This window comes from Drosophila innubila, assembly GCF_004354385.1.
Source record: "Drosophila innubila isolate TH190305 chromosome 3L unlocalized genomic scaffold, UK_Dinn_1.0 0_D_3L, whole genome shotgun sequence".
NCBI classification, from domain to species: Eukaryota; Metazoa; Arthropoda; class Insecta; order Diptera; family Drosophilidae; genus Drosophila; species Drosophila innubila.
The window spans coordinates 24,758,862-24,781,147 of NW_022995376.1; the positions used below are offsets into that span (position 1 = coordinate 24,758,862).

Below are 22,286 nucleotides of genomic sequence, written 5' to 3' on the forward strand. Positions count from 1 at the left end.
AATTATACTTTACACTTAATTTCTTATTCTCAACTTATTGTTAAGAGTACCACTTAGAGTACTCAGTATATAGACCTAAAAGTCTTTATGAATACTTGCTAGATTCAATAAATATTCAAAACATGTTTGAGTTTATTATATGCATAAACAGACATAAGACAAATCAGCTCTTATAAATACCTATATATAATTAATTATTTATAATTGTTTATAACGGAACACAGTTGTTTTCATTTTTCTTAATGAATCATTCAATTGATTCGTTACTTATTTGAACATTTCTTTAAAACACATTTGCTTGCGAATGAATGCAAATACCCACAGATGTATTCATTTGATTAGCATATTTGAGTGTTGCATTCATTAGATACTTACAAACGCCTCGGATGTGGCAAGTCGCAGCTGAAGGCTGCCACCAAGCGTTGCTGTGTGGCACGTGGGTGTCTGGGTGGTGGTCAGTGGTGCACCCTTAAGTCCAAAGTCCGTTAGTCAGCTGCCTACGCAGCCCTAGTCCCCCCTATACCCCATCCCCCATTCCCCACCCCCAAGCCAACGATAAGAACTGTTGCACTTGGTGGGGTGGGGGAGAGGGCTGTTTTTAGCACTTGCCGCTGCCCTCGCTCGCACTGCAGTCGCTGCTGCAGTCGGCGTCGCTGCTTGTCTTGGAGCTGGGTGATAAGTACATATTTAAGCGACGCCTGCAGCGCAATTGCCGCTCAGTCGGTCAGCGTCAGTTTGTCAGTTTGCTTTTCCATAGCTCTTGAACTTGAAAAGCATCAAAAGCTAACAACAACAACAACTACTACTACTACTATTACAACAACAAGAGTGACAACAACAACGCGTGTGTTCTATTTTTAACACTGTTTTGTGAGAATTTTCTCGATTTTTACTTTGTTATTATTCCCAAAAAAAGAAAAAAAAAACGAAAAAATATTTTCGCGCCATTTCAAGCTGTGATTATTTGGTTCAAGGACAAACGGAGTCATCAGTTTGCACTCGACAGTTTCCCGGATATGAAAAAGGTGATGCCAGATACTCTAAAATATGTTATTAGGTGTGGGGGGGCTACAAATGTCAGCGCTTAAAGGTCAAAGTTGCACAAAAATGCAAAAAATTGCAGAAGCCACGGCCAAAACAAAGCTCCATACACTCACACACACACACACACACATACACAAATTGACACGTGTGCTATCTCTGCCTACATTCACCTTCACCATATGCAAACGCCCCCATATACCACCTCCACCCCCACCCCTTAGCGTCACCCCCTTTCGGCAGCATTGCATTAAAAGGTCATGTGGCGCAATGTCGTCGTTGTTGTCTGCGCTGCGCAGCTGCAGCAACGAGAACGAACTAGAGAAAAAACCCAACAAAGTGTCGCCCACCCCCAACCCGCAACCCCCATACCTCGACCACCAACACCTACGCTCTGCATGCAACATTGCCCCCTTCTTTCAACCCCTTTGGGGCAAAGACGGTCAAACATTTTTGCCACTACGCAATTGGAAAACATATTCATGCAATCATCAATTGCGCTTCGAGAAAATGCTCGCAAACGGGTGAAAGCACCGGCAAAGGATAAAAAATCAAGTGAAAGTTTGAGATACCCTCTTATAATAAAAAGTTTAGAAAAATTATTTTCAAAAACTTTGATAGCATTGCTTCTGTGCTTTGAATAAGACTGTAAACAATATTCCTATAAATATATACAATTTACCAATCTTGAAACTTACAATTTTTCTTTGCGGACGGCAGTTCGCGCTAGTGACGAAAGCAGCACGAAGGCTGCGAAAGGCGACTAGCAATATATACAGCTAATATGGAAAATTTGCCACGACTGTCCGATTAGATCGAGTTATATACCGATCGATTGCCAAACTATTTTTATTTTTAAATATGACTATAATATTTATATAATTTTCATAGTACATTTTTTATTGTTCGTCACAAAATTGGATATCAGAAATATTGGGGCATCTAGCCTTTCGTCACTAGACTTTTACCTCGTGAAGACGTTTTTTTGGAATTTTAATTTTTCCGCAATATCCATGTGATTTAAAATTAAACTAAGACTGAAAAAAATAAAAAAAATATTTATACCTTTACGTAAAGTGTTGAAAAAAAAAATTTCCCTACCAATATTTTTTATTTTTTTTTTTTAATTTTTGACCGAAAAACCAATTTTTTAATTTAATACATAAACATAATTTATTTCTAGTTTTTGTGTTTGGAAAAGAAAGAATTAAGGAATAGAGATTTAAAACTATTATTTTTTTTAACTAAATCATTTTAACTAAGTAAAACTTGTCTAGCTTTATTAATTTGATGTATTTATATTGTTTATTATTTCAAAACTTGAAAAATTAACAAAATAAATAATTTGTAGCAAAGATGCAATACAAAAGCATTTTTGTTTTATTATCAAATACAACTATTTTTAAAAATTTACATTTTTATATAAATTTCTTTAAGCAAATTTACAGGGCATTTTAAAGGCGCACTTCTCAGGCACTTTTTATTAATCACCAGTTTTATACATATTCTATGTTAAATTCGTATTTTCACTGAATTAATTATAAATTGTAATTATTTAAAATTTTCTATTCGTGTGAAAGATTAACAAATTTTCACCTCTTGTTCCTTCCGACTCATTGAAACTATTTAAAAGTATCCCCCATGTTTGGTTCAATTTGAAAATGTATAGGTAACACTTATTTTTAAAGATTTTCAAAATATACTAGTTAAAATTACTGTCCAAAATAATCCCTCAAGTTATGATAAATGTTAATTTATTCCTATTTTTTATTTCTAAGGACATTTTCTGAATTTTCAGTCCAAAACTTTAAGAGAAATTTTGTACCGTTTGTATACATTGTTGAAGTTGAAAATACTTTTTAGTTTATAATAATTGTGTAAGCAAATTTCGTTGCATTTGGCACTTTGCACGCTAATTGGAATTGCAAGTGCTGGAGTTAAGAATGGAACTGTTTGGGTGTTAAGGGGAGGGGGAGGGTGAGGGTGAGGGTGAGGGTGAGGGTGAGGGTGAGGGGGAGTTTTTAAACTTTCCCGACAATTTTCCCCAGCAGTTGTGCATTCGGTTGGCGCCTCTGTCAATTATTTATTGTGCACGTGTCGTCATATCTCTTGCAACGCCCACAGAACAGAAGTTTGGGTTCGTAGTACCCACCGTATAGTACAGAACCAGAAGTTACGTTTTGCGTTTAGAATTTATTAATATACCGTTGTACTTGATTTTTTAATTGACCGTTGCAAATTCGCTTGGCGCCAATTTCATTTTCACGCCGCCTGGCGCCAAATACATTCGAAATTCGAACCTCATGATTGTACCAGGGAATGGGTTACGCTTTGTTTATGGCACTTTCCAACACACACGCCCATTACATACACGTACATGTGTCTATGAGCGAGAACTCGAGTGTGGGTGTTAATTTGATTATGTTTTTCGCTTTGATTGTTTTTTTCCCCACTGCAAACAAGCACACAAACAAGTATTTGCTGTAATATTTATGCCAGTCGTTCTTCATTTTTTATGGTAAAAGCCACTTTGCGTTATGCTAGAAAGCTTAAACTTTCTGTATTCCATAACTGCAATATGAACTTTGCATTCTGCTAATTTTCTGATAATCTCTGCAGTAGAAGTCGAGTTACGCATACGCTAAGACAGATTTTCTTACGGCCTCACTTAAGAGATTTCCTGTAATGCTAGAAAGTGGAAACTTTTTATTTTCCTTCATTTCGATAATAGCTTCGAAAGCTAATTATTTTTGCAGGATTGCTTAAGCGGTAGTCAAGTTTTTAATAGGATGATTAATTAACAAGCACTTTAAGTAAGCTTCCTGTAATCATAGAAAGCTGAAATCTTTTGTGATTTACAGTTGCCATATGTACTTTGAATGGTACCTCGTACGAATTCCGAATATTATTTTAAAAATAAAGTAGAAAAGAAAACTAAGAATACAATTTTAGGAAACCAAGATAAGAAAAAAAAGGAAGCATAAATTATTGAATTCAACTAAAAATTATATTCAGATTTAACAAATTTGAAAGACAACAATTAGGAAAATGGAAAAATCTGGGATAATGTTATTAGGTCTTAAAACGCAACTCAAATCATAAGTGAAAAACAAATATTAAAATTTTATTGAATTTTTTAACATAGTGGCACGCAATATTTATGTAGAAAAAAATTCCATAAATAAAATCAAAAAATATTAAAAAAAAAAAAAAAAAAACCCGAGATTTTTAATAAAAATATATTTGATTTTGTTTTTTCCCAATTTTTTTTCCTAATAACAATATTTCTATCCTTTGTCGATTCTAAATTTTATCTTCCCAATATTTGTTTCCCTAACACCACAGAATTCATATTTTGTTTTTACTTATTTTAATTTTCAAATGAATTTTATTTCCAAATTTTCGTATTCGGAGAAATATTTTTCGACAGTAATATATTTTCTTTCTTTTCTTTTCTTAAAGGCCCTTTTAAATAGCTTCCCTTTTTACTTAATAATTTTCTTGTACTAGAAATTTATTTATGATATCTTTGACAGAAATCGAGTTACGAATATATATATGTTACGAATATAATATATTTTCTTCGGACTTAAAGACCCTTTTAAATAACTTCCCTTTTTACTTAATAATTTTCTTGTACTAGAAATTTATTTATAATATCTTTGACAGAAGTCGAATTACGAATAGGCTAAAAAACAAACATAACATTCTCAATGAACTTTAACCTTTCCACTACGCAATTAACTTCCTCCTAAGAATGCGTGAGCCTGAGGTTGCTATGAATATTCCAACGAGCCACCGATAACTGATCATTAAACAAAATGGTCGTTTTGTCGCTTTCACTAGTCAAATTGTAAATCTGGCAATCATAATTAAGAAACGTCTTACATTTTTTGCTTGCTTTTTGTTTTTTTCGGCCCATTGAATGTTGAGACCACGCCAGGGTCGAGGTTTGGTATTTTTTCTACGCTCTGGGCTTTTTATTAATGGACTAACTTAGTGACAACTAAATGAGTGTTGGTTCAATTTAGTCATAAAAAAACGAATACGAATACGAATACAAATATTCGTAACCGGTTCGTAACCGCTGAGAGTGGAGGGGGGGCCCAATTAAACGGAACAGGTGAACAAAGTGATCAGCGATAAATGCGAGATGAGAACTCTGTAGAGAGAAGAAACAGAATGGGTGGCAGGTGGGGGGTGGAGGTCTTAAACAAACCCAACTCTATTCAAATATGCGACGTTCATTTATCAACTTTAAAATTCGCGCTAATGATTCGGAGAATGCGTGAGCGAAGACTTCGCATTTTGAGAAATTGTTGTTTTATGCTAAACGAATTACTATAACAACAACAACAAAAACAACAATACTTGCTCCCAACAAGTGGTTCGAGTCTCTTGACTTTGGTTTCGCCCGATTTTTATGCAAATCTCTAACGTATTAATTTTTTTTTTTATTAAATTTTCAACTTTTGCCCAGGCGACATTGTGTCTCGCCTTGTTGCTTATTAAATATGCTAATTTCTAAAATATTTTTGCCAACCAACAAAAATAAAAGATTGACAGAAAAAACTATAACTTTTTTGTTTGCTCATTAAGAAATGAATTAGCCAAAAAATGCAAACAACAAAAATCGATAAACAACAAAAAATTTACATTTATTGAGAAAAATCAGAAGACAACTTTAAAAATACAAAATTAGTATGAAAACAAATCAAATTCAATTAAAAAACTATAAAACTAATTTTAAATCAATTTTCTGCGCAATTCCATTAACTTTTAGGCATAAATTTGTTAAACTTTTTATACACCTGTAGAATCAACGGTTTAAACCAATTGAAAGTTGTCCAGAACCTGACACATAATCATTAATCATCGCTGCCCTCAAATACTGAAAGAATTGCTTTATTATGAGTCAAGATATGACTTAAAACTCGAAGTAGACCATTCATAACTCGAGTTTCTGACTTGAAAGGAATCTGAAATTTTTAACAAATAACGCAGAGTGTAATACTTTCTCATTTCCGTTGTATTGGACTATCTTACATGCTACAAATAATTGTACTAATATTCTAAATTTAGTTTAAGAAATAAAGTCATAAATCAAGAATTTATTTATGACAACGACAAAATTGTGTCTAAATATAGACTGTATATGACTGTAATATCCTCTATATTTCATAAAATCAGACTGTCTATTCTTGGAGTATTATATATTTGGATCAATTAAAACTGTCTAGAACTTATCGCATTGTCATAAGTCTTTAACTTTTTGTATAATTGTTTCAGAATAGGGAGATATATGACATAACAACTCATATAGTCCATACATAACTCAATTTCGAGAATCGTGTGTCTATATAATAACATCATATATAATTGCTGTCACCTCATCAGTCATAATCTGAACTTTTATGCCGTATCATATCAATGAAATTGACTATTTTTAGCAGCACTCACTTGTCGAATTCTTCCAAGTTTTAGTCTCTATTTTAGACTTTTTATCTTATCATCGAATATTTAAAGCTAGATTATCGGGTTTTTTTTTGTTTTAGTCCATGTGTGCGACAGTTTTGGATGCGTGAATGCTATAAAAATGTTGCCAGAAATTTGCATTCAAATTATTCGGCGCATAACTCAGGGTTGCAACAACAAAAACAAAAACAGAGAGAACTAGAAAAGTGGCAGCAAATGCTGTTGTGACGAAACGACGCTGACTGCGACGCAAGCAGCGGGCAGCGAACAGCGAGCAGATAATAGCGCGCGCAGCGAACTGCAGTGCCTTGCCTGGCCCTCAAGCGTTGTTGTTTCCCCTTAAATTTAATGTTTTGTTTTCGCTGCGTCTCGCTCGCACCCGCACTCGCACTCATATCCTCTCTCACTCGGCAGCATGTTCGACTTCCGTTCGTTTTGTAGTAAAAACGTAAACGAGAGCAGCAAAGCAGGCAGATAGACAAGTGAATTTTCACACACACACATACACACACACAAACTCATGAACGAAAAATGCGCGCGCTTTGCAGACATGAAATGGGAAACCAATACAAGGAACGTTTTGGGAAAACGAAACACTGCTCTCTTAGTGAACTGTGGAGCGTGTGGAACGCATTGTGTGAGTGCCACAAAATGAACGCTGCTTGCGCTTTGATCAACGCAACTCCGATCAGCGCAAATAGTTCAAATTCCACTTGTGGTATTTAATTGGGGGGAAAAACACAAACACAAAAACGCAGTGAACAACATTCCAAGTAGAAAAACAAAAACAAAAGAGACATCGAAAGCTCGAGAGCAGTCCTCTTCTTCTTCTACTGAGTCAGAGATTTTCCCTTTGCTGACGAATTTGTTTACCAATGTAAAAATCTGTTACAGACTAAACAACAACATCAACAGTTTCTAGATTAAAATGCACATACAAAATAATGCAGAACAAGTGCGTCATTTGGAGATAAATAATGCATTACATTTTATTTGGTATGCAAAGCAAAATAACGGTAAAACAAAAAGGGGAAGGGGATAGCTTTCTATCAACCCTCGCAGCCTACTTAAACAACAGTTTATTTTTATTTGTATATATTGTCCATTAGTTATATATTTTAATTGATTTAAATAATATAAAATTATTTTTTTACATTGAAAATGCATGAAATTAAATTAATTATTAATGTAAATGGGAAGAATATATAAATAAAGCTTAAAAGTTTATATTTTTATTAGTTTTTAAGCTGGAGCAAATTATTTTTCAGTACATGTATATTTGAACTGAAAGAAACATTAAATTGTCTGGGTCAAATAAGCTGTGAGTCAACATGCATCCCACACTGCAAGGAGCTGTGACCTCTTGCAGTCCACTGCAATTGAGAAGTGGCCCACAGTCCACAGTTCGCATTTCGTTGGGAATGGAAACGAAACACATTCGTACACTGCAAGACAGACACTGCTGCCTGCGCTCTGCCTCTGCCACTGCCTCTGCTTGACTCAACACGTTTCAGTGCCAAGTGTTTCAATTTCAGCGCGCATTGAATATTTCGTGGTTTACTAGCTCGACTCTTGTTCCAGCTCGTTCAGTTCCATTTGAAACTTTTAAGCGTTTGGTTGGAAGCGCGCATCGCGTACAAAAACACATCTCACACGGCCTCTTAACATATTCGCTTGGTCGTTGTTTCTGTTTCTGTTTTGCTCGTTTTGTTTTGTGATATTCTTCATCAAGAGTTGCAAGTTCGCGCGCGCCAAACTGTAAAGGAAGCCAAGGAAAAAGGCAACCAAAACAACAACAACAAAAATTGTTCTGTCGTGTTTACAAAGTTTTTTGTGTCATTAACTGTTAACTGTAAAACAAAAAAACATAAACAGTAAAGTTATGTGAAGTGCAGACGAATACGAAGACAAGAAATGGCAACAACTAATAAAGCCTAGATTTCAACGGGACTTTAACAACAACAACAAACTGAAAAGTGTGACCAGCTATTAAAAAACACGTTACCAACTTTTCATATTTTTTAATTTCCCTTCAACACTTGATTGTGTGTGTATTTGAGTTTGTGTTTGTGTTTGTCTGTGTTTGTGTTTGTCTGTGTTTGGACCTGGAGCAGTTCCCACACACACGCACACACCTACAACAACACCCACAACAACACCAACCCGGCCTACTCATGAAATGCAAAAGTTGGTCCAATAAAATCAACAATTTTGTTGCGCGAAGACTCAAATCCATAAAGGTAAATATACACTATTATTTACTATTTACAAACAACAAAATTATACAAATTCACTAGAAACTCTTAGAGTGAAAATTTAATGGAACTTTTTCTTATTAAAAAAAAAACTTGAAATGCAATTTATAAAGTAAATTATTTAGAAATTCTGTATCTTTAAAAGTAAATTTTAATGGAAAATATATTGAAAAACAGTCGATTAGGTAAAAAGTAAAATAATAATGTACACTGTAAAATATGAAAAAAAAAGAATAAAAAAAAAATCAATTAGTTCTTAGAGTAAAAGTAAAATAATGCTACATAATACTTTTTAGAAAATACATAGATATGTATATAAATTATTATCTTAATAATTTGAGTAAGTACAATCAATTTAATTTTTAATTAAATTTTTTGATAGTAAATTTGAATGGAAAATATTAAAAAAAAAAAGGAAAAATAAAACAATTAATTATGTATTTCTGAGAATAAAAGTTGAACAATGATTTCTTATCTACATATTTTCTGAAAAATATAAACCAATTTACATTTGAAATAAAATAAAAAATAGTACAATCAGTTGAAAATTTAATTTTTAATTAAATAGAACACTATTAGCGATTTTAATGCGTTAAAGTAAAATAATGAAATACGATTTGGTTAAAAGAAAACATAAATTGTTTTCTTAAAACTTGATTAGCTTTCTCAAAATTTTACAAATGAACACCATTAATAAATGTTTTTTTTTAAATTTTTCATTTCGTTTTATTGAATTTAAAAAAATATATTTTCATGAGGAATTTTGGCGCTCAAAAATAATAATTGAAATTTGCGAAACATTTTACTTTTCCCATTTCTGTTAACCATCTTTATTGAAGGTGTATTATTATTGTATGAAAATTACCTTTGTAAGACAAATTTTAAATTGTATTACAAATAAATGCATAAAGCTTTTTATAAATTTCTGTTATGTAAACAACACTTAATAAACAGTTCATAACATAAAGAGAAGAGACGCAAATAAATAGAAAACAAACAATAGCAACATTAAAAAAATGTGCAATTAATTATCTATGTGTGTTATTAAAATACTCTCGAAATAAAATTAACAAAATTGCAGAAAAAATAAATAAAAACAATTAAAAGTTGTTGGTAAAACACTGACAATTTTTAATCAAATGAACAAACAACAATAATAAATTTGAAATTAAATTGTTTTCGAGCAGCTGTTTTTACTTTTTATTTATTTTTATATATTTTTCAGTTTTATTGTCAATTAAAAGAGACAATAACAACAACTTAAATAATAAATCAATTTATTTATTTATTTCATTTCCACTGTAATCAGCCTCTTGCCCCCTTCCCTCCCTCTCTTACTTTTCCAGCTTCTCCTGCCGTCTTTCTTTCGTCTCGTCCCACTCCCACTTTGTTTCCTTTTTCGCCTTTCACTTGTGCATGGCTCTGTTGCTCACACACACACACAAACACACACACAGCTGCATATTTTATAATATTTATTTACATTGACGTTGACGTCGCCGTCGCAGTCGCCGCTCAGTTTGCGTCGCAGCCGCGCCCCGCCATTTGTTTTGTTTACTACGTTCATTTTCTCTGTTGTTGCTGCCGTTGTTGTTGTTGTTGTTGTTAGTGTCTCTTGTTTGTGTCTTGTCTTTTGCCTTCGATTTCGTTTCACACACATATTTTGTTTTGTTCGCCACTTCCTTGTACTTGTCGCCGTCTCGCTCTCTCTATCTCACTCACTCTGTGTACACTAGTTTGTATGTGTGTGTTTGTGTTTTTCCACCCGATTTTTGTTGTTTATTTTTACATCTTCGTCGTCGTTTTACGCGCTCTCTTGTGGGCCACAAATTCTTGAAATTCTTTTCTTTATTTTCGTTTTTTGAACGCCGCACACTTTTCCAGCGGGAAAAACGAGTTTTTCCAGACAGCGGCAGAGCATGCATTCTTCTTCTTCTTGCTTGTTTACAGTTAGGAATGCGGGTGCCTCTTTAAATTAAAAAAAGAGCAACGAAAACAAAACGCGCGCACTCTCTCTGTCTCAGCAGCCCATCTCTTTGTGGATGACATTATGCTGTGGGGAATATTGTGTGGACTTTGTTTCTTTGAAAAAACTAGACAATATAAAAGAATAAAACATATACACATAAATAAATACAACAATAGTAATAAAGCATTAAATGTACAACAATTACCAACAACAGCAACCCGCTCACTCTTGCGCTCTTAATATACATATCTTTATAATCTGATCTCTCTCTCTGTCTGTCTTTTGCTGGTTCTCTCACGACCTGGCGCACAACTTGTTCGCCTTGTAAAAAATTGAAGGCGCCATCCACAACAACAAGAAATCTCATTGAGTGGCGGCTGCGCTGCTTTGGCCCCATTATAAACACACATTGATGGCGCTCGGCTCTCGACTCGACTCCGATTCGGCTCGGCTCGCTTGCTCTCTCTCGCTCTCTTGCTCTGCTGCTGCTGGCGCTGCTGGCTGTTTGCTTGCTGCTCTGAGGCCTCACATCATTTTATGTTTTTCACTTCTGATTAGTTTTTGTGGCGCTTTGAAACCGGACGTTTCGTTTCGATTGTGCACGCTTTTCGTTCGCACACATACATACATATACAAATTCAAACACACACACACGCAGTAACGCCCCAAGTATGTGTGTGTGTGCTCTCCTGCTCTCAGTGCGATTAAATAATACTCCACAAAAGGCCAAACAAATTACATAAAAAATAGTCAACAAGAAGGAGTAGCAGAAGAAGAAGAAGCAACAGCAACAGAAAAGTTATCATTCTCGTGTTGCATAAATTGTTGTGTTTGTGTTTTCGTTTCGTTTTCGTTCGTAGGCAAAAGTACCGTTCAAAAAGAAGTTCCTAAATACACATACACACACTCAAAAACAACAACTGCTATATAATCAGAAAAAAAAAAGCAACAACAACAACAAAAGTCGTCATCGTGTTTTGTTCGTGTTCCTGTTTCGTTCGTTATTTGTCGTGGAAAATTTTGCGAAAGCCCAGCATTAAAAACGTGCGTTCGCCTTATAAAATACATAATATTATTTAACTACTCGTATTGAAAATTACAAGTACAAATAAAAAGTGCGACATTTGCTGTAAGCAAATTAAACGAACCAAATACATAAATAAATTAAAATTCACACGCACACACAGAGACAATACATATACACACACACATAGACAAAATACGCGCGCGCATCTTCTTCTTCTGCCTATGTGCCTATGATTCGTACAGAGTGCGTAGCCCATTGGAATTTGTATCGTGAAACGCAATTACAACATAAAATACACAAACAGAGAGCGCGCTCTGTGCTCCCAATTTAAAGCGACGTAAGTGTGAGCGAGAGCGAATGTCTTGTAAAAGAGAATGGAGCTGGGAGTTATTTGGTGGGAGAGCGTGTTCCAATTGGAATTTGTACCTTTTGCATTTGCATGTGTATTTCTTTGTTGTTGTTGTTAGTTTCCTTATGTTTGTGTTTGCTTGCGTTTTATTGTTTGCATTTTCATTCATAAGCGATTTTACGTTTTGTTTTGCTTTTGAAGTAGGCTTTGCTTTTGCTCTCACATTTGTCAAACCAAATTTAATGTTCAACTTGAGAAAGTCTTTTTGTTTTTGTTTTATTTTTCCTATTTGCTTGTTTAAGTTCTTGTTCTTGTCTTGCCCCGATAATCAAATTAAAATTAAAATTCCCAATGCAGGTATCGTAACGTAGAATCTTAAATACCTATAACTTGATCGGGTTTTACCCAAACACGCACCTCTCTCTATAGAGAAACCTACCCCACTTGATCTCTGATAAAAAAAAATAAAAAATAAACAGCTCAAATTATGCAAAACATGTCGCAAAGCGCAGAAATAAAAAAATACTCGTATTATTATTGCCAGCTTGAAACAACAACCACAACAACAACCACAGCAACATCAACAGCATATTTTTTAATATTAAATAGATTGCTATAAATAGCAGCAACAAATCCAAAAAAACGCTTGCCAAAATTTCCGCGAATTTTTCGCTTGTTGTTTATATATTTTCTTTTTTTGCTTCTTTTTTTTTGCGATTTCTTGTATTCAATTTCTACACCCACAACAAATGCTAAAAAGCGCATAAAAAGAAATTAACAATTTAAACGAACTGTTACAAACATTAAACATTTTCCTCATTGTACTCAAAAATTGCAAATAACATTATATTTTTAGCATTAAGGCAAATGTTTATTTGAGATACAAATGTATCTTTGAATTACTCGCTGATTAATAGCAGTCTATTTTTTTTTTTTTTTTCAATTTTTTTCCTTATTTTAAAAGATAAATTAAAAATATATTGCTGTGTTTAATACAGCTTATTAACCTTAGCTTTTTACCAAGCTCTTTGATTAACAAATAAAACTTTATTTGAGATACAAATGTATCTCGCTGATTAATATCAGTCTAATTTTTTGAAAATTTATTTAATACTTCATCGCAAAAATGTACAATATTCAATAGATAAATTAAAACTTTTTTTTTTAGATTATAAGTTAATTTCTTGATTGCTTTTGTAAACCGTTTGCACATTTTCTTAGCTTTATTTCTTCTGCCAACTTTATCTCTGTTCTTCTGGCTTACGTGCACAATGCCACGTATAATTTTCATGCTTCATGCAACATTAAAATAATGAAGATATCGAAAATATTTCTTTAATTTTTTGTTGTCTTATTTTTGTTTTTTTTTTTTATTGCTGTTATTTAATGTTTTCTCATGTTTATGTTTAAACAGCTTTTGTTTATATATAAAACTAGCGCATTTCTTTAGCTTTTTTTCGATTGTTGGCACAAATTTCTTCTTTCTTCTATCTTCTTCTGCCTTTGCAACATGCTCTGGTGTCTATATATAATTTCTATTGCACCTTTTTTTTCTTGTTGTTGTTTGTTGCTATTATCTTTTTCAATTGGTTGCAATTCGCGCGCTAGACAAAAAATTGTTATTTATAAAACTAAATTGATGACCAGCCAAAAGGGAGGAAGGGAGACGGGGAGTGTGGGTGGCATAGGACTCAAAGTATATATGTATAAACATTTATATGTATATATACGAAATGGCGACGAAGCGACAATAAAATAGATTCATTTAAATGTCATTTTTGTCTAGACGCCACAGGCGATCTCAGATCGCTTTCGAATAGATATAAATATATACATAAATATCTGCTGGTGTATATTTAGTATATACTGTCAGTCATATGTTTTGGGTGTTAAGCACACGCCCACTCGAACAATTGGGGGCGCGTTCCAGTTTGTTTGAGACACAAAAGTTGTTGAAATTTTTCCATCATTTTTTTTTCGCTTAAATTGTAATAAAGATATATAAGTATAAGTATATCTCTAGATATATACACATATATCTTTATTGAATCTTTTTTTTTATTTTTTGTATAGCACGTTTCGCTGACATTTCCTGTTACTCTTTTTTTGTTGTTGCTTCGTTACCAAGTTTATTATTATTTATCTTTTATGGCTTTTTGACCAGTTTTGCGGTGGGATCCCAGACATCTTTCGATCTTTGACGCAGATCGAATCCTCTCTTATGGCAAATTGGCAAAAAGAAATAAAATAAAAGTAGGTTGTTTGGCGGCAGAGTTCAAAAATAATAAATAAATAAATAGTAAAGAAAAGCAAAAAATAAAATACCAACTTTGATTATTTATATAGGCGTGGGTGTAAGAGCGAGATAGCCATACATATGACGTCATTAGAAACCAAACACACAAAAAAAAAGCGAGACGAGAAAGCAAAAATTAGCTATCTATGTATATATATATATATATGTTTTTGTGTGTGTGCGTGTGTTGAAAAACTAAACCAACAACATTCCAATGTGTGACGCACTAACAACTATCACAACAACAACAACGGGAACAACAAAGACAACAATTTTCATTGACAAACCGAAAAAAAAAATGAAAGATAAAAAAACTGCTTTTGTTTTGTTGAATTTTACACTTGCATATTTTAAATATTTTCTCTTTAATGTTTTCTTTTTGGGTTTTTTCCACACAAATCATTTACAAATTTTAAAATAAAATGAAACAATTTTATTTGATATATGACTTAATATAAGGTAAAAAAAAACTAATAAAAATAAAATTAAATTTCATTTGAATTTCATTTACTATAAACTTAATATAAACAATTTTGAAATTTAAATTCAAAGGGTAAAAAATAAATTACATTTTAAATAAGAGAATAAAATTCTTGAAAATCCATCTAAATTTGTAACTGCGGGAATTTGCATCATTTATCTAATAGATTCATAGATAGAAAGATAGATATGATGCATAGATAGTTAAATACATATGTAGACATGTAGATACATAGGTAAATATATATACATGAATATATAAATACATGGATAGATAGATACATACTTTCACAGATAGATAGTTTATTCTAAACAAATTTATAAATTTTAGAACAGACACGTGTATGTGCTTGAAGCCTAGTTTTTTTTTTTTGCTGTTTTTGTGTTTATTTTTTGCATTTTGTGAATTTGGACTTAAATTAGCTGCCGTTTTAGACTTTCATTGACGCATTTGCTCACCTTGTTTTTATTTAAATTTTTTGCTCTTTGTTGGTTTTTTGAATGCGTTTTGCATAATTTGATAATTTTTGTGTATATTTGTTTTTACGACGCGCCTCGATATGAAAAACCCGTCACAGACAACGCGTCTGGGCCTTAGAGTGTTTTAGAGATGGCACTTGCGATAGTCGATAGTCTATCGACACTATTGAGGAAATAATTATTACAGAAATACAATATTATTATTTTTTTTAAGTTAACATAACTTTTTCAATAATAAATCACTTATAGAGTTTCAATAACTTAAGCTTGGTTATCGATAGCTTATCGATTGCCCTCTCCCACGCCCCCTGCCATTGAGATCACGTCATTTTAAAATCCGAGAAATAACAACAAAATATGTTAGTAAGAAGAAGAAAAACAATTCATAATTCCCATAGTTGATAGAAACGTTAACAGGTGGCAATGAACTTTATTATATTTTTATGCTTTCAAGTCCTTGAACCCGGAAAAAAATAACAACAAACTAATAACAAGACAACCACAACAACATTGAGTATAAGAACCAACAGTAAGAAGCAGAAGAAGCAGAACTAGTGTGTCAGAGTGAGATAGCAAGAGTGAACTTGACGTCGATGGCGCGGCGAGCATAAGTACAAGCTCATAAAGCATAGGCCTAAAAAGCATCTTGCTTTTCTCTCTCTCTCGCTCGCTGGCTCGCTCGCACTTTTGTGGGACCTGTTCTTGGTCTCTCTTTTGCAAGTTCCGCTTTTGTGCGCTGACTGCGCTGCGTGTCTGGCTCAGAGTTGTGTTTTTGTTATTGTCTTGTCTTTGTTTTTGTCTTTACTAGTCGCGACTGCGCGCCTTTAATGTATTGCGTTTTCAATTTGACGCTCATAGAAAAAGACAAACTCTAAAAAAAAGAACAGCTTCCAAAGTTCTTAAAAAAAATGTATAAAAAATTAAAAAATCATTCTTATTTTTGTTATTTGTTGACTTAAATTTTAAGAATGCAGTGCAGACACATGCAGACATATGTATTAATTATTTGCACACACTCTCTTATATTAACGCATCTCTCTTTGATTGCAGATTAACGGTACACAGCAAATTCAATCGCCAAGCAGCGCAGCTAGCGTCGCAGCCACCGCCGCCGTTGTCGTCTCTGCCTCGAGCAGCAGCGCCAACAACACTGAGCAAGAGCAGCAACAACAACAGCAGCAACAATTGAGCACAGCGACTGTGGACGCAGCAGCAACAACAACAACAGCGGCAACAATGCCGGCTATGCCAAAAGAGAAAACAACAACAGCACTGACATTTCCGGAATCATTTAAAATCGCAATCGCTTATGAAGCGATGGCCACCACAGCGGCGGCAGCGACGCGACTGCAACATCAGCAGCATCAACATCACACGTGCCTCTGTGGCGCTGCATCGGCAACAACAACACCAGCAACATCCACAGAGAACAACAATAATAATAATAACAACAACAGCAGCAGCAGCAGCAACAATATCTACAGCATAAGCAACAAGTATCTGGCAAACGGTAAGCAACAAACTTGCACACACACACACACTGTAGGCAACATGTTGCTAAGCTCATTCTTTTGCGCTCTCGCGCGCTCCCTTTTCTGTTTGTTGTTGCAGGCCACAACTCATCGCCAATTGCAGAAGCTGTCGCCAGCAACAGTTCGCCAGTCGCCTCAACGCCGCAGCGCAACAGAATGTCCTGTCGTGAGTCGTCGACGTATCAACGCCAACAGCAGCAGCAACAACAACAGCAGCAGCAACGGCAGCAGCAGCAAGAACAACAACAGCAGCAACATCAACAAGCATCATCATCACCGCCAGTAGCAGCCCATCAACAACAACAGCAACAACAACAGCTACAGCAGCAACAACAGCAACAACAACAGGCTCCTCCGCCGCGAAGGTCGCCTAACGACTTCATCTTCGGTCGCTACATTGGCGAGGGCAGTTTCAGCATGGTCTACTTGGCGGTTGACATCCACTCGCATCGCGAGTATGCAAGTGAGTACCGTACCATTATTGTCACATTGTACCAGTTTTAGAGTTACCCAAGTGATGTACCCAATTCTTGCTTATGCAAGATATACCACATTTAAAATTGTACCATTTTTGATGAGTACCCATCTCTGGCTTTCTCCATTTGCCACTCGTTATAAAATGTACCATTAATGACCAAAGTATAACAATTTTATTTGTCTGCATGTCAAAAATTAACCCGTTAAATAATTAACATTTGCCAAAGGTACCACTTTTTACACTTTTCAAAAACAGTAACAATTCTTGCATTTGCCAAATGTACCAGTTAAAATAGAAGAAATCCCACTGTACCAATTCTTTTTTTTTAATGCATATAAGAAATGAATCACATTTTAAAAAAGTAAAATGTTTGACATGTACCTGTACCGTACTGCAACAGCTTATAAAAGTGTACCACTTGTGATGCAAATGTACCATTTTCAATGTCAATTGAGCGCAACATTTGTGGGTCTGTTTGGCGCCAGGCAACAGCGAGAATAGTAAGAAAGCAAGAAATGCGGTCGCGATTGTAGACGACGTCGGCGCCAACGTCAGCGTCAACGCCAACGCGTCTGAAGCGCCTGTCACCTGCTGTTATGTCTGCTGCCAACAAATCAAAACACACAGACACACACACACACACACGTAAATATGTATTGTATGTATATGTAAGCAGCTGTTTCTAGTTTCGTTCCCGACAAGTTTGTCGGCTGACCACGCTATGCAGCAATGTCTAGCCAGGCGACAAATTAGTCGATTGCTATGAATGAAAAAAAAAAACACAATAACAGTTGTGTTGTTGTCAACAGCCGATAGATAGACAGACAGACAGAGAGAGAGAGACAGATGCTGCAGCAGCAACATGTTGATTACATTTTATACATATTGTTATTACTATCTTGCATTTGTTGATATTGTTGTTGTTGTTGTTTTGTGACTGGTCACTCGCCAATCACGTGACTGATTAAGCAGCTTTCAAGTTCGTACATATGTACACTGAAAAAAAGAACAATTTTAAAATCAAGAAAATTCATCTTAAATATTTTATGCTTTAAATAAGATTATATTAAGACCAAATTACTAATACATTACAAGAATGTACATATAAAAATAAAAATCTTAATTTAATAGATTAGGATTAATAAACCAAGATGTGTTTTCTAACTTTTAGAATTTTCTGAATATGATTTTAGTACATTTTTTTTATCAGTGTATCGAGCATATGTTTTGATGTCGTATGTTTTTCTTATTGGAAATTTCATCAGAAAGCCAAAAGCTTTGCTAATGGCATTTTTATCTCGCAACTTAACAAAATGAATACAAAGGCTATGAAAACACACAGACAAACACACTGCTTTTGACGTCTTTTGATAATCAACACATCAACAGTAACTGAAACGTTGACGTCGGCGTCGCTGCTCTGATAACGCTGACGCCCGCACGCAATTGACGACAGTTTTCTATTGTTGTAGTTTGTTTGTTTATCGATTGAAACAAAAACCGCCGCAGACACAGACACAACAACAACAACACGAAAATACAACAATATAACAAATGGTTGACGTCCCTCAAGATCAGCTGGCTGTGCAGTCGACGTTGCGATAAGCGTCATCAAAAGCAGCAGCGCCTCCTCCTCCTCCTCTCTCTCTCTCTCTCGTTCCACGTTTCACTTTCCAAGATCCACACAAATAATTCAAATGGTGTCTCTTATTTTATGTATGTGTGTGAGTGTGTGTGTAAGTAGAACAATTGTGTGTGTTAGTTGTTGTTTATTTGTGCTAAGCCAATTTGCGTTAAGATTTGCAGCAACAAAAACAGCAACGGCAATTGTCAACTGTAAATCAATAAACTTGCAGTGCAAAAACAAAAACAACGAAAAAAAGTTCGACTTTGGCACGTGTTGCAAACGCAGCACAAATTTGCAGTGTCTGCATTTTAATGCTAAATGCATAAGCAAAACAAAAAGAAATGAAAAAGAGGAAGCAGCAGAAGCAGACGAAGCAAATGGCGCGTGTCTGCAGTAAGCTTTGATAAAGCACAAGCAACAACAGTAACTCGCAAAAGCACAGCAACAATTACAAAAGCAAAAGCATCAGGTGCATGTAAACACACAACAAGAGTGCTGGAAAGAGAAGAGAGAAGCGGAGAAGAGAAGAGAGCAAGCATACTTGTTGTGAGTGACAGGCGAATAAAGAGAGAGAGAGAGAAAGGGAGTCGGAGAGACTGCAGTGTTGTTTATTGACACTTGCAGGCGTGCATTTGCAGTACCGTTACTTTTGTGTTGCTAACAAGCTGTGTATTAAAATAGACAGTCTCACTCGCTCGTTCTCTCAACTGTTTGCTGTTATGAAATTAACATTTTCAGTACAGCAACAAAATGAGTTTGCACTTTTGACATTGAATTTGTTATTGTTATTGTTGTTATTGTTATACATGCGTACAATTATATTAAAGTCAGATTTGAAGGTCAACATATGTTTTGTAAGCAGCCACGTAATAACAATCCCCCCACACCCCCACTAACAATTTTATTGTTGTTGCGTATTGTGTTTTATTGGCACACATTTTCCTATTTTTAAGCAACCGCCTCCACCCCCACATACACACACATACATATATATAAACACCCAACAGACGAGCGACAACAAATTAAAAAACGAGTGCAAACCGAAATTCACTCGTATTTGTTATTATTTAGTTGTTGTTGCTGCTGTTTTTAATTTGCTTATAAACAAAACAGACGGCAACACTTTTTATAGACTTGTCTGGCAACATGTTGCCAACTGTTACGCCCACTCTCACGCGTTCTCAGCAGCAGCAGCAACAACAACAACAACTCCCCACACTCATGATGAACGCAGCAAATTTTCGTTTTCGTTTTCATTTCGTTGGTTGATTTTGTTGTTGCTTTTGTCACATGCATGCGGTGTGTGGCGGAGGGGGTATGTATGTGTGTGTATTTATGTATGTATGTGTAGGCATAATTTGTATGTACGCATTGCGAGAATTGTTGTTTTTGTTTTGCGGCGTCTGTTTGACGCGCTACGCAAATTCTTTATACGCATTTTCACATTGTCTGTTTGGCTATTTCATCATTCGTCGCAAATTGCTTTTGTATATCTGTATATGTACATGTACATATATAGTGTGTGTGTGTGTGAGACAGCTGCTTAACAGTTTTTCCTCGCCCAATATTCTACCTGAGAAATACATATTTGCTACAACAACACGTGCTCCTAATCCAGAGTAAACAGCAACAACAGCTGCAGCTGCAGCTTAATTTCTCTCTTAATCTCACGTGTGGTTGCTGTTGTAATTGTTGTTGTTGCTGCAGTCACACATTCGTCTCGATCAAACTTTGAACTGCAACTTGTTGAGTGGAACGCATTGGCAAACACACTATCCACAGTATATTCTCTCTCGCTCGCTCTGCCAGTTACTGCTCCCCTTTTAGTGTTTCAGTTTCCACACTATTTTTTTGTGTTTTATTAGTTTCCCAGACAACGAAACCGGCAATTTTGGACGCTGAACTCTTACTCTCTCGCTTCTTTAAGTTTACCTTGTACCTTGTTCTTATGTGTTGTTGTTGTTATTGCTATGCTTTGTGTGTGTTATTTTTAATTACAGCAGCAGCTGCGCCGTCGCAGCTGGCTGAGGTTATTTAACCTTTAACGCTCTTGCTCTTTTCCTCTCGCGCGCTCTCTCCTCGCTTGTAACATAATATTGACGAACTTGGGTCATTCAACTTAAGAGCGGATCCTTTAAGCGTTTCAGCTGTTGCTTCTTCTTTTTAGTTTTACACCTGCGTGCATAACTTTTATTTATTTTGATGTTTGTTGCAGCTGCTGTGAGAGTGAGGGGTGGGGAGGAGAGGGGATTGTTTGGCACGTGGCAAGGCCAGTTATTCCCTCTCTCTCTCTCTGTTTTTATGAGCAAATTAAGTCGCGCCAGGAAGTCGCGCAAAGACTTCTTGGCCTTCCTTTTTTTATTATTATTCCAAACACACACACACACATACAATAATGTACTAGTGAGAGTGAGAGTAAGCGAGATAGTTGCCTGTATGTTGCTCACTTGTTGTCGTTTGTTTAACAACCATATTCAAAATATAAATAAAAATACACAAAAAATCCTTTGCGTGCCGTCAACATGTCCTTACCTCCCTCCCTACTTCCCTCCCTAAGGGGCAATAAACTGTTTCTCCAACCAAACGGCAGGCAGCAACAATAACAATAACAATAAAAAAAAAGGAGGCGCACTCAAAATTGTTATGACTCAGCCAACAACAACAAGAAGAGTAAATCGCAGGCGCGCGCGCTCTCTTAAGCCATTCCATGTTCCTGCTCATTCCCCATTCCATGTGACGGCAACACTTCTGCCCATCTATGTACACACACTCATACATATGTACATACAATATTCAAAAAGAGCTCCTTCTGTTTTACCTGGGCACCATTTGTTGCTTTGTTGTTGTTGTTGTTGCTGCTGCTGCCTCTGTCATAATCTGTTTGGTTTTCGTGCGACATATTTAAATGAGTTTCAAGCGAAACGTCAAGTTACGTCATAATGAGAGCGGGTGGAGCAGAGAAGAGAAGAGTAAACGAAAGAGAGAGAGCAACAGACGCCGTCAATGTTCTTTGCCAATTTTGGGCGGCAGTCGCTAATTAATGAAATTGAAATGCTGTGCGGAACAATGCGAAATGGCCCTCGCAAACACACAGACACACACACATATGTATCCATACATACACACATATATTGCAATGTTGTTTTTTTCGCAATCGACTTTTATCGCAATTTTGTCAGTTTTATGTCAATTTGCTGTCGTGCCAATAAATTAAGCGAGAACAGCATTAAAAGTCGCGTGGGTCGCTTTTGGAGTCACTCTGTCACTCTGCTTCTTC

At 35.3% G+C, this 22,286-nt stretch overlaps 1 protein-coding gene across 4 annotated transcripts in view; it reads left to right on the forward strand.

Annotated features, from left to right (window-relative positions):
* The first annotated feature begins 936 nt into the window (after positions 1 to 936).
* Positions 937 to 22,286, forward strand: part of LOC117788777 (3-phosphoinositide-dependent protein kinase 1) — a 29,233-nt gene continuing 7,883 nt past the window's right edge. The window contains exons 1-4 of one of the 4 annotated variants that reach the window (XM_034627642.1): positions 8,074 to 8,756; positions 16,423 to 16,882; positions 16,984 to 17,194; positions 17,237 to 17,367. In XM_034627642.1, coding sequence (XP_034483533.1) covers positions 8,691 to 8,756; positions 16,423 to 16,882; positions 16,984 to 17,194; positions 17,237 to 17,367 — 868 coding nt within the window. In that variant the 5' untranslated portion in view covers positions 8,074 to 8,690. Of the gene's footprint in view, positions 1,026 to 8,073; positions 8,757 to 9,992; positions 12,105 to 16,422; positions 16,883 to 16,983; positions 17,368 to 22,286 lie in introns of those variants that run through there. The other 3 variants (XM_034627643.1, XM_034627641.1, XM_034627644.1) reach the window with 3 other exon arrangements.